Below are 12,779 nucleotides of genomic sequence, written 5' to 3'. Positions count from 1 at the left end.
GTCATCATTCAGACAAGAACTCTATTTAAAAATAAAAATAAGAAGCATACACAAAGTTTTCAAATAAGTGCTAAGTTTACCGTAAATTACAGTGTATAAGTCAACATTTGAAGCTTCAAAAAATCCCTTAAAAAATGGGAGTCGACTTATACGCCAAGTATAAAAGGCGATCCTCCAGTATTAGTGCAGGAGGACCCATTTCTGTTTATGGGTCGTCATTCACGGTCTGTTCTGTCTTAATCTCCCATGCATCTTCTTGGCAGCACAGCCTGTATCACCCTTGTGCCAACTTATAAGATGAGTATAAATCTAAACATGCATCTCTGAACTGAAAAGTTAAGGCCAACTCCTAATACGAGTACAGTAATTCCTCACTTAATGTCCTAGTTGCATTCTTTAAAAGTGTGACTTTAAACGAAACAACATTAACCAAGTCAGATTTTCTCTTAAGAATTAATGCCCCTTTACATCTCTGATCCTGCCTCATCTCCCCCACATATTTTCTCTATTCTTGAGCGATTTAGTCATATTTCAGGTTTTAAAATTAATTTGCAAAAGAGTGAAATTTTTCCTATTAACTCTATTGCAAAGAGTTACCCTTCTTTCTTCCCTCCCCTTCAAGGTCTCAGTGAACAGTTTTAAATATTTATGAATTTTAATTTCTCGATCCCTTGGAGACCTTTTTCAAGCTCAACTTTGATCCCTTGTTGGAACGTACGAAGCATTGGTCTAGCTTACCTCTTTCTTTAGTTGGTCGTATAAATTCTGTAAAGATGATTATTTTTCCAAAATTTTCGTTACTTATTTCAGTGCATTCTATTGTTTATCCCCAAGTGTTTTTTGTTGCATTAGATCAATTAATTTCTTCCTTTACTTGGAATATGAAAACACCCAGAATTCATAAAGATTTTCTACAAAGACCGAAGCATTTAGGTGGTTCGGCACTGCCAAATTTTCAGTTTTATTATTGGTCTGCTAATATCTGTAATATTTCTTTTTGGCTTCATTCGGACTTGGCTAGTTTAGCATGGGTGCAATTGCAGGCAGCCTCCTGCTATGTCGTGCTCCTCCATTCCTTTCTCAACCAGTCACTTTTCTTCAAACCCTATCGTTAGACAGTCACTTAAGATTTGGAACAAAAACAGAATTACCTGGAAAAACTCAGCAGGTCTGGCAGCATCGGTGGAGAAGAAATCAGTTAACGTTTCGAGTCCTCACGACCGTGCTCACTTAAGATTTGGACCCAGTTCAGAACACATTTTGGGCTGCAATCTCTCTCTTTATGTAGCCCCACTGATGCAAATCATTTATTTCTGCCTTCGTTAGGAGATTTTGCCTTTCAAGTCTGGCATGCAAGAGGCATCAAAACCCTTGCTAACTTATACATTGATAACATTTTTGCTTCTTTTGGCTCTCTCACTCGGAAATACGATCTGCCCCACACACACTTCTTTTGCTACTTACAAATCAGAGATTTTGCGTGCAAAACAAAACTGCTCAGTTTCCTTTATTGTCCCCTAAATCACTGATAGATATTATATTAGAACTAAATCCTTTTGTCAGGGGGTTCATTTCCAAATTGTATTCTCTAATTTTTTCACTACACTGCCCTTCACTTTCTATCTTTAAATCTTTGGGAGCAAGAGTTTGATTCAGACTTATCAGAAGATAACTGGAAGTCTATTCACTCTTGTACATTCCTCATCTGCATGGGCAAGACATAGGTTGCTACAATTTAAAATCTTACATCGTATCCATCTATCCAAAGTAAAATTATCTAAGATTTATTCAAATTTTGATCAAACCTGTGATAAATGCCACACTGCCCCAGCCTCTCTAATTCATATGTACTGGTTGTGTCCTAAGTTGGCTTTGTTTTGGACAAAATTTTTACATTACTGTCATATTTTCAGTAGCAACATTGAGCCCTCGACTATTACAGCTCCCTTTGGAGTGGAATCAAATGGCATCCCTCTTACAAAAATTCAGACTGATGCCCTCGCCTTTTCAACATTATTGGCTAGACACAATTTTCTATTAAATTGGAATCAGTCTGCCCTGCCTTCTTTTACTAATTGGATACGTGATCTTATGCAGAACCTTAAACTTGAGAATGTAAAGTACACCATAACAGGCCCCACTGATGAATTTTAAGTAGCTTGGCAACCTTTCTTAGATTATTTTGAGGTATTCCAGCTCTCTACTTTCATATAACTGATCCTAATTAGGTTGTTTGTATTATATCATGTGAAGCTATATCTGACCTACGATTGTTATTGGTTCTCTTATAATTTATTTATTTTTGGGGGGCTGCTGGGAAGGATTTTTTTTCATTTTTTTACTTTTTCTTCTTCCTCCTCCTACTTCTCCTTTCCTTTCCCTTTCTCTTCCAAATGTAAGTGTATTAAATTATTGCTGTACTGTAAGCTTTTTTTTGTACTGTTACCCATTATGATTGTTGTTAAAATTTAATAAATAGAAATAAACAGAGGAATTAATGTATGTGGGAAGTGGGCAACAAGTGGGGTAGGAGCGAGGAAGCGAGAGGGGTGGAAGCAGGGCGGGAGCGAGGCGGAGAGCAGGGTGGAAGCAGGGCTGAACTGGGCATCTCTCAAGCTAATTCCTGAAGTTGTAGGCAAAACTCCCGACAGCACTGTTTCATTGCTCTGCCAACAACGACGACAATGCACAACTCAGATGCCAATGTAGTGTATAAGAAAACCTCATTTTTCAGCTAATAAATGTATGTTTAGGGCTCTACAGTAAGTCCTTGTTTTAAGTCACCCCGCTAAACACTTTCATTTTAAAGGTGTTTATTCTTTAGGGCCTGGTTTTTCCAATTTGCATCTCCATTTTCATTTTTACATCGTAAGGCCCAGTCTCTCTAATTCTAATTCACAATATTAGTTGTCATTTGCTTAATAAATCTGCGAATGTCTACTTTTAATGCTGTGAATGAAATTATTTTGAGGGGCAACTTGTAAGTAAGAACACGCAATATAACACCAAAAATGTCATATGATTTTGAAATAGTTTCTAAAATGTAATTGCATTTTGAAAAGGTTACTAGGCCTCAAATACCAGCATTGACCACAAGTTCAGAATTCAAGTGTAAAATAGGTATTTTTTAAAATTAAAAATAGAAAGTACCTGCACTGAATTTGTATATAGCCTTTAACCATGTCTCACCTAACAACTATTCACAATTTTTTTTCCTTGTTTGTCATGAAGTGCACAAAGCATAATAATATATTATTTTACAATAATGGTAAGTATCCGAACAGATTATTTGCAGTATTATAGTTTGACTATTTTGAACAGATGAATATGGGCAGGATCCTCGTTATCCAGCAGACTAACTCTTTATATTCTTCACATCTGTTGGGGTAGATTACCTTTGTGATGTTGTATCTTCAACAGAGAGCTCTTTAATTGCTTTCTCTATGTTAGTTGAGAAATGATAACCATTCTTTCTGGATGGCTGTATAATTAATAAAAAAAGTTTATATTATTGACCAGTAGTGACAAATAGTGAAAAAAAACTTTAAAAGGCAGTATTCTATAAAGAAAGATGCCTTGCAGTTTCAATATCAAGGGAATATGCTGATAATGTATTGTAAATTAATCTTTGAAAGTGCAGCAGATTTAATTAACCGATTCATGCGGATGAAAATTAACTATTGGTGCCCAATTTTAAAGGGGTTCCAATGACATCACCTGGCATGTCTGTATATTTAAAGAGGATCTTTGCTTTCTTCCTGTGGGTGCCTTGCTCTCGCCTGCTCAAAAGAGCAGATTAGGATTGGGACGCAGCGGGAAGGCAAAGGGATAAGAATAAGTGACGAGCTTCAATTCGGCTGTTCCCCTCAGCTTTTGCCACGTGGAGTTAAATTCAGTGCCATTATTTTTGAATTAATTTCATTAAATTTGACTGACAAATCTTTCAAATTATAACTTACATTAACTGTGATAATTATCTGAATAGGTTTGGCCCACACAAGATTGCATTATTGCAATGTGACTACACAGCTCAAAGAGTAGAATGGTATGAACCTCATTTAGCCTGTGGTCAGAGAAAACAAAGGAAGGAGGAAGATGTCTCCACTCTAAGCTTCATGAACATGCTTGCAATGCAAAAGGGCATGAAGGGCATGAACAAACAAGACTCTATTTAAATGTAATTGAGGTAATTCTATTGAGGCAGAGGCAGGGGGGAATTAGACCAGACTGTGCTTGTTTAACAACAATCAGCACCATGGCACACGTGCTGCTATACTGACATAGAGAGCTGTCCAAGCACTCATGTGGCTGGCTTTTCATTCTCAGGTCCTGATCCTGCAGTCAGGAGAAAATTCTGGTGACGAGACCCAGAAGGCAATTTTGGAGGAGGTAGCCAACTAAGTGGCCGCCTCAGAGAGCCCCATCCAATTTAGAATGGCAGGCAGGCTTCCCGACACTGGAGGACCAACAGGAGGCTGTCCAGCACTGAAAAATTGGCAGCTCCGCTGTCAGAGCAGGCATTGCTGAACTATGTAGGGAGGCATCACAAATGGGGTAAGATAAGAGGGCAGAAGGGTCGGGGCCATCGGACATGAAGAGGAAAGCCTCCTGCAGTAATGGGCACTGCTGTGCTTTTGGCCGAAGTGTGGAATTGTGCCACTTATGCTGAATGGAGCTTTTGGCTCCAATGTCTATCCAACCTGCTACTGGGAGGCCACCACTATTTCACAGATGACCACCTGATCCTGTGTGCCGCCCCCATACCTACCTGCATCAGGTACCTAAAAATTCAGTCCCTTGCATTTATAGAGCACTTTCTTCAAGCTATCCCAAAGCAGTTCACAGACAATGAATTATTTTGAAATGTAGTCACTTGCGTTATGTAGACAAGTTACTTAAGTTTCACACAGAAACATGTCACAAACATCAACAAAATAAATGATGAAATAATCTGTTTTGGTGGTTTTGTTTGAGGGGATAAACATCGATCAGGACACCAGGAGAATTGAAAGCCCATCTTTGAATAGTGCCATGGGATCTTTTATATCTGGCAGAAAACCCAGACCTGGCCTCTTATCCAAAAAAAACCACCTTTGATAATGTTAGCACTCTGCTAGCACTGAAGTGCTAGCCTAGATAAAGTCATGCATTAGGGCTTGAAGCTACAAATTTATAACTCAGGGACAAGAATGTTACAATTAAGTCAAACTGACACAGCAAATATAAACAGCTCTGACAGCCCACTACGAATTCTGGCCATATGTAGGTTGAGCACTCATCATGCTGTTTCCTACATGTTAGTCTGTATTGGAAATGTCAGTAATGAAGTCACAAAGTATGACTTTTAAAATCATTTGCAAAATGAATCAATTAGCCTCCTCTTTATAAAAAAACTACTATTCTAAATCCAACTCCCATTTCATCTCCTACGTCCTAAATATGATTACCCAACCAATTCCTTGTTCACCTCACCAAAATCTCCCCATTAAATCCCAACAGCCTAGTTCCTACCATATTCAAGGCACTTGCACTGCTTTCATCGGTCACCAACAATCCTAACGAATGTGACCATTGAGTGTTATACTTGCTTCATCTCAGTAACCTCCAATAGGCATTGACTTTATTGACCATTCCATTCTCATCCACTGCGGTGCACCTCCTAGTTGTCCCAATGGTGCTAGAAAATTCTCAATGTTTTCTGTCCTTTGCGCCATAAACAGTTGGGGGGGGGGGGATTTTTCCAGTTCTGCCTGCGGCGGGCGTAATAGTGAGCAGGAGGGGAAAATATCACGCCAGGCAAAAAGCCAGTTTTCCATCGACATATAAACAGGCTGTGATCGTCCCGCTCCTGCCCTCGATGGCGGTGTGCTTTTCCTGCCACGCCATGTCGGGAATGCCATTTGAATATATTAAAATATCATGAATGCTCACAAGGTAGCTCGCCGGAATCACGCCCCGCGCTGGGTCAAAAGGACATGCTGGTGTTTAATTAGACCACTGTAATTCACACTGCATGTGCAACAGGCGACCTGCACTTCACTCGTAACTTTGAGGTTTATTCACCTACCTTGCATCGCGCAGCGATTGTGGCACCTTGGACTCCGTGCCGGCTTCACAGGCAAAACCACTTGGCTTTCAAGAGGGGGTTACAGAGGCAGGGCTTGACTGGGAGGAGGGGGAAGGCTGGGAAGGTTGCACTCAGACACATGACTGGGGGCAGTGGGGAAGCGTCCTCTGGGCCGGAATTGAGACAGAGTCTCTTACAGAAGTGAGTCGGGACCAGGCTGGGAGGTGTGTGGAGTAAAGAAGCGCTTTAGCTTACATCGCTGAGCTTCCAAAGGCAGTCCTTGTCCCAGTCCAGGGGGGAGGGCGGCATGTCAGTCCACTGTCACTCATGCCCAGCATAGTGTGCACAGGGCATGGCCATCACCTCACACATGACGGCCCAGGAGTTTCTGGCATTGTAGTCGGCCGCAGATGGCACAGTCAACAGTCAGGGGAGGCTTCTGCAGCCTGTAGATGGGGAGCAGGTAGTGTAGGGACAGGTACTTGATGATCTCATGGGAGGGTCCCTATATGTGACAGTGCAGTAGGTCTCAAGATGGGGAGAGGTAAGATCTACCTGTGGCATAGGCAGATCCACCTGAAACGACTCAGTGGGGAAACATGTGGATATCAATCACAATTACAATGGGATCAAGGATTACAGGGGGAGGACTGAGAGTAACAGGAGGGAGAGAAACCTGAACGTTATGCTCCTCCAGAACAATGAGGGGGATTTCCACGATCACGCACTGAGAGTTGAAGTTGGTCTGGAAATAAAACATGAGGGTCACCATCTTGAAACCTCAAGCAATGGTGCAGTAGCAAGTGAAACTAAGAAAAAATGCTGCTGGGGAAGGCTGTTAGGCTTCTGGGCGGAGTGGGTCACAGGACTGGGGGGGCCAATTAAAGGCACACCCATCTGGAATCTGTCTGACCACATGAGGAGGAACATACAGCTGAGACAGGTTAGGAGCATCTCAGTAACCATACAGGCAATCTGGAGCCTTCACTGTAAAAGCGTATTTATGTGAGATTAATTCTGATGCATTCCAATCATTGATCTCCCTGCAATAACTCATTGTACCAATCGTGGTAATTCCCCAGTGTGATAATGACTCTAAAAACAAGTGGGCACCTGGACAAACAGGAGAAACCACTTGGAAACCCAGCCTCAGAGCCTTGCAGCTGCCAGGTTCAGAGATGGGAACTCTCAGGCCCCCCAAAAAGAATCTCATCCCCTCATAGAGCATGTGACCTCATGTGTATTCCAAAGGATGTAGTCATAGAGTCCACTACATGAGTAATTTATCACCTCAAATAAATGCAGGACATCCAGGATTGTATTGGCTAATAGATGCCTTGACTGTGACCGAGCCCTTGACGCAGTCGCTCATGAGTCAGTGACAAAAAGAGAACCTTTGAAGGCTGATATTCAGTCATGTCTTTCTTTCAATGTATCTGCAGAGAGGAAACATCCAGGAAGGTGGAGGGTGCATTTAATATTGCCTGCATCATCTCATGCAGGCAGGGGGAGAGGAGACGAGTGCCACGGCAGTGCCAGGCTTGCCAAAGGGAGGAGCTTCACCCAAATGAGCAAGGGGCAGCAGGGTCCCCTCTGGACCCAGAGGATGAGGCTTTCAGAAACGCTGCACGTAGGCGCCTCTTAAGACCAAGGGTGTACAGAAGATGCTTGTCTTTTCTGCAGGTGAGCGTCGAAGCCTCCGCATGTCCAGGGATCTGGTGGCTCAAATCTGCCACATTCTCCATCAGGTGGCTCCGGGGACCGGGAGGACACCCATTACCAATGGTTCTGAAAGTCACCTTGAAACTCTTAACTTCTATGCAAGTGGCTCTTTCCAGGGCTCCACTAGGGACTTCTGCAGGATCTCTTATGCTTCCACCCACAAATGCATATAGGTCACAGACCAGCTGCACATTGAGCAATTGGAAGCCTTTCCTGTTGATGCATTACATTACCTGTTGCGAGAGAGCTCTTATAGCCACGAGTGTAGTTGATGGCACCCTGCAACTGTGAGAATCGGAAATAGCAGCAAAGCCCAGTGCTCTGGCTGCCTGGCTAGCTTGATCTTGTTTTTATCTCTGCATATAAGAGGTGATGGACGTCCCCTTTGCCAAGGCCCACAAGCACGTGCATTTTGCTAGAGATCAAGCTAGCCAGGCAGCCAGAGTACTGGGCTTTGCTGCTATTTCCAATTCTCACAGGTGCAGGGTGCCATCAACTACACTCGTGGCTATAAGAGCTCCCTAGCAACAGGTAATGTAATGCATCAACAGGAAAGGCTTCTAATTGCTCAATGTGCAGCTGGTCTGTGACCACCAGAAACACATCATGTAAGTTTGTGCGAGATACCCAGGAAGCTTCCATGACTCCTACGTCCTGAGTAGATTGCACATCCTGGGCATCTAGGGACCACACAACATCCAAGGTTAGCTCCTCAGTGACAAAGGCAAAGGATGTGGCTGATGCCACTCGTCCGATGGCCACAAACTCCAGCTGAGGGAATGTACAATGATGCTCATTCCACTGCATGAACATTGGTGGAGCAGACATTGGCATCTTTAAGATGCAATTCCGCTGCCTCAACTGATCTGGTGGAGCACTTCAGTATGCTCCCCAGAGGGTCTCACGGTTCATTTGTATAACCTGGTGATGCAAAGGGGGGAGGACTTGCCAGATGCTGAGGTGGAGGAGCTACAATTTTTCTCTGATGAGGAGAACATCGAGAGGGATGAAGTGAATTAGGTTGAGGAAGCTGAGGCTGCAGGGGAAGAAGCCATAGCACTGGCCAGGGGAGGTAAGTGTGCACGTGAGGCGCTCGTAGCCACCAGATTACAGATTCCAGGGTGATGCTGATGAGTAGCAATACTTATCCTGTCGGACCAGCTCCCTCCATGATGGGCCCACATCACCACCGGCATGGCTAGTCTTCTCAACCATCCTCTTCTTCTGAGATTGAGTATTTACACATTCCGCTCACCATGTACTCATCCTTTGAAGGATGATGAAGCCTCAAGTACATGTGTCCTTGCTGAGATGAGGTACCAACTGCAGATGACACAAGGTGCTGCCTCTTCAAGCATCTCTCCAGCATCCCAGTAAGGCAGCCTACAAGAGGCAGAAGTTGCACCGCAGTCCTCAGTGGACTCATGGCAGTATACCTTCAGTCTGACAAAGCACCTCAAGGAGACCCATCTCCGGCAACGGAAAAACACCTTATGTGTCACTTTGATGGTGATGTTGTTCACCGTGACTTGGGCCAAGGCAGGCGAGGACTCTCAACAGGTGTTAATGTATGTTCAAAGCACTCAGTCCTCAGCAATACCTTAATCCCCATTATATTGAGACCCTCCACTCTCAATGGGCCTCAGTTAGCCTGACCTTTCAATGGACACCTCACGATGACTGTCTTCACACATTTGCCTGACAGGCATGAAAAAGCCTCCTTTTCGACACCATCAGTTTTCCCATAATGGTCAGCCCTGGCGACCCCAAAAATGCAGACACACTTCAAGGTTCCGCTTCGTTGATAATAAAGAACACATATCAGCTGCATTATATCCTCACTCCTAGCCCATTTCTGCCCTGAGCATTGTCTCCTCATCAAGCTAACATATGAGCATCGAGACCATGCTCTATGGTTCCACTGACCGCAAAACTTCTCCATGTGGATGTGGCATTGCTGAGCTCGGCGAGTGTTTAAGAGCTAAGCAGAAAGAATGAGCTAATGCTGCATCCCTTCTCTTCGACAAATGCCTCGTAGATGCTATGCAGACAACTTCAAGGTGGAAAACGGTTAAAGCTATAGAGCTTTGAGCTCCAGGACAAAATTGTGCCGATGGCAGTCAGAGCACCGGCACACTGTGGTGGGAAGGTGCGCACACTTATTGGCCAGCTTAACAGATGTCCACTTGGAGAGTCAACAATGTGCAAGGCTGGCAGGGGCGCAAACAACCTTTGAGTATGGGCTTATAGGTTGCAGACCCTCACGGATGACAGAAAGTACATGGAGTTCAAGGAAAGATTACCCTTCTCCATATGCAGCTACATCTCTCCTTCTACACACCTTCATCTTTCCACAATGCAGACGAGTCGAGGGGCTACATGAGATCATCTTACACAGCCAAGAATGAACATCACTTGAGCCTGCAATGCATGTCGACGAGACACCTGGCACTAGCACTTTTGACTTTGAGGGTGAGGCATCACTGATGTCAGTAATGAGCTGAGAAGGGTCACACACTTTGATGAGATGGCTGCACACAACATGGACCAAAGGCAATGATGCGACATCTGAAATAAGTGGGGGAGGGAATGCGGGTTGACATCTAATTGAGTACAACACAACTCAGCATACAGAGGAGACATCCACAAGAGGAGATGGGGAATGGGTGTGGTTTTAATAACATTGGTGCAAACTAGATACATTTGGTGAACACCCATGCTACCACTGTGCTCCTAGTATTTCTTGATCTTCCTAACTCTACAACTATGTCTTGGCGCACCCCAGACAATCGCAGTGGAGGTGGAGGCAGCCTGCTGATTGCTGCGCCCTGCTGTGTGTGATGACTTTGGCGGGTGTCCTCTGGAGGGCCAAGACTTGTAGGGTCCCAGTCTGCTTTGGGTCTCCTGCTGTGTTGCACCCTCCTTGGTTGTGGATCTGGAGGTGATGGGGATCACAGGAAGAGGGGATTGGGATCAGATGGACACTCCAGGAGCCACCTGGGTGGATGGCCCAGGCTGTCCAGTTGCTAGTCCACCTCCCAATGGGTGCCTGAGGGCCTCTGGCTGACTCCTTGAGGAGAAAGTGCAGCTGCGGAGAGATCGAGGTGCCCTGGCCACCTCTCGTGTAGCCACTGATGGATGCCACCAACGCCTACAGCGATCGAGTGCAGCTCCTGGTGCAGTGAAGGACTTATGCCCTGGAACGAGGTCTCCATGGCAGCTGCCATCGTACCAGTGTTGACCTCTGTGCGCTGGCATGCTGGCGCTATTACCTTAGACTGAAAGCGGATGGAATCCTCCATCATATGTTGCAGCCTGTGGAATACAGCTGAGAACCCTGCCTGATATCCCTGTAACTGTCACTGCAGTTCCAACATCTGAGTTAGGACCATGTCCACAGGCCCGTCATCTGACTGGAGCTCAGCAAAATCCTGGCCCCCAGCAGTCCTCCGAGTTCCAGTGACCTTGGATGTCCCTGCCTCTGCCTGCCGTGGACCAGATTCTGTGTTGTGCTCACCAGATTGTGACACTGAGCCTGCTGTAGATTGAGGTCGCGTGCACTGCACTGGTGGAAGGTGTGGGTGAACGTAATGGGTCTTCAATGGTGGTGTTCTCAGGATCCTCATCTGAGGTGTCGAGGGGGCTGGCTCCCGGTGTCCCTGGGGGGCTTGGCAGAGGTGCCTAAAAAAGAGAGTAGAGATAATTAGTGCATGGCAGCTGACTTGAAAACATGTCAATGCACTCATAGTACCATTGTTTTAAGGATCAGCTGGTGCATGGTCCTCACTTGCATCTGCGCCGCTGACCTCACTGCCGCCGCAGGCGTGGTGCTGGTCCTCTCGGGCCAGCTCAACAGCATGCCCCTCAAAGAGTGAAGTCCTTGAGCTCAGACATCCCCCAACGGTCTGGGACCTCTTCCTTTTTTTGTGGGCGAGCTTGTCCTGCATAAAGACAGATGGAGAGCGTGTGAGCAGGATGCATGCCAAGGTAGATGATAAAGGTGCCTGCCTTGTGTGGGTGCTGAGTGGAGCCATACACGGGATGAGGACATGAGGTACACAGGATATGAGCCCAGGTGGCGATGTGAAGGTGTGTATGAGACAGTGATGTCCCTTGAGCTGGCGGTGTGAGTGTCATCTTGTGAATGTGTGAGGGTCTTGAGAGAGTGAGCTGAGAGTGATGAGAACAGATCAGATCATTAATCTTCTTCCTGAACTCCATGGCTGATCTCCTCTGTGCAGAGTCGGCGCTCACTGCTGTGGTCACCTCCTCCCAAGCCGCAGTTGTGAGGTTTGTGGACCTCCTTCTACCATCACGGGGTAGAGACCCTCTTGGTGATCCTTGATGGCATCTAGAAGGTGACCCAGTGAGGCGGTGCTGCAGACGTCTTTGGTTTAGGGGCCATCTCTTGCCTGGGGCAGTCCTGGGCTGCAGACATTGAGAAATCTGTAAGTGTGGTTTAAATATGGCACCCTGAGCGACAATCTGCTGAGGTCATGGTGGGGCAGGCGAATCAGAAGCCATCTCCCCACGATACGACGTGTTTCCTGTTGATATATATTTAACAACGCGAGAAGCAGACAGACAACCAGGCGCAAAAACCCGCCATTACGGCTGGTGGGGAAAACGCCACTTTTCCCACCCGCCACTGCACCTAGTCCACGGAGCGGAAAATCCCACCCAGTGTTATTGTTTTTTCTTCATTTGTCTGCTTCCCTGAGACATTGGTCCTGATATTGTGGGAGAGGTGAGGAATATGCCATATAAATAAACTGCTATAGACTCCCACCCCATAGCTGGACAAGATCAACTGTCTGGTGAGAGAGTGCGAGCACAAACAATTGGCAGGAAGCTGTAGCTGGGGACCTGTGGGGAGCAGAGTCCCATCTGCCCATATCTTTAGATGCAAACTCTGTCCCAAATTGCAGATCATGATCAGGATCAGGATCAGGATCATGTGCACAGCCAGGGCTGATACATCACTTCTTCA

General features: G+C 45.5%; 1 protein-coding gene across 2 annotated transcripts in view; it reads right to left on the bottom strand.

Annotated features, from left to right (window-relative positions):
- ptpn13 (protein tyrosine phosphatase non-receptor type 13) overlaps positions 1–12,779 on the bottom strand; it is a 280,945-nt gene that overhangs the window by 30,427 nt on the left and 237,739 nt on the right. For both annotated transcript variants that reach the window (XM_078543989.1, XM_078543998.1), the window contains one exon: positions 3,396–3,481. In XM_078543989.1, coding sequence (XP_078400115.1) covers positions 3,396–3,481 — 86 coding nt within the window. The remainder of the gene's footprint in view (positions 1–3,395; positions 3,482–12,779) is intronic.

The sequence above is a fragment of the Cetorhinus maximus genome, chromosome 1 (assembly GCF_964194155.1).
Source record: "Cetorhinus maximus chromosome 1, sCetMax3.hap1.1, whole genome shotgun sequence".
In the NCBI taxonomy this organism is placed as follows: Eukaryota; Metazoa; Chordata; class Chondrichthyes; order Lamniformes; family Cetorhinidae; genus Cetorhinus; species Cetorhinus maximus.
This window is presented reverse-complemented; position numbering and strand designations above follow the sequence as displayed.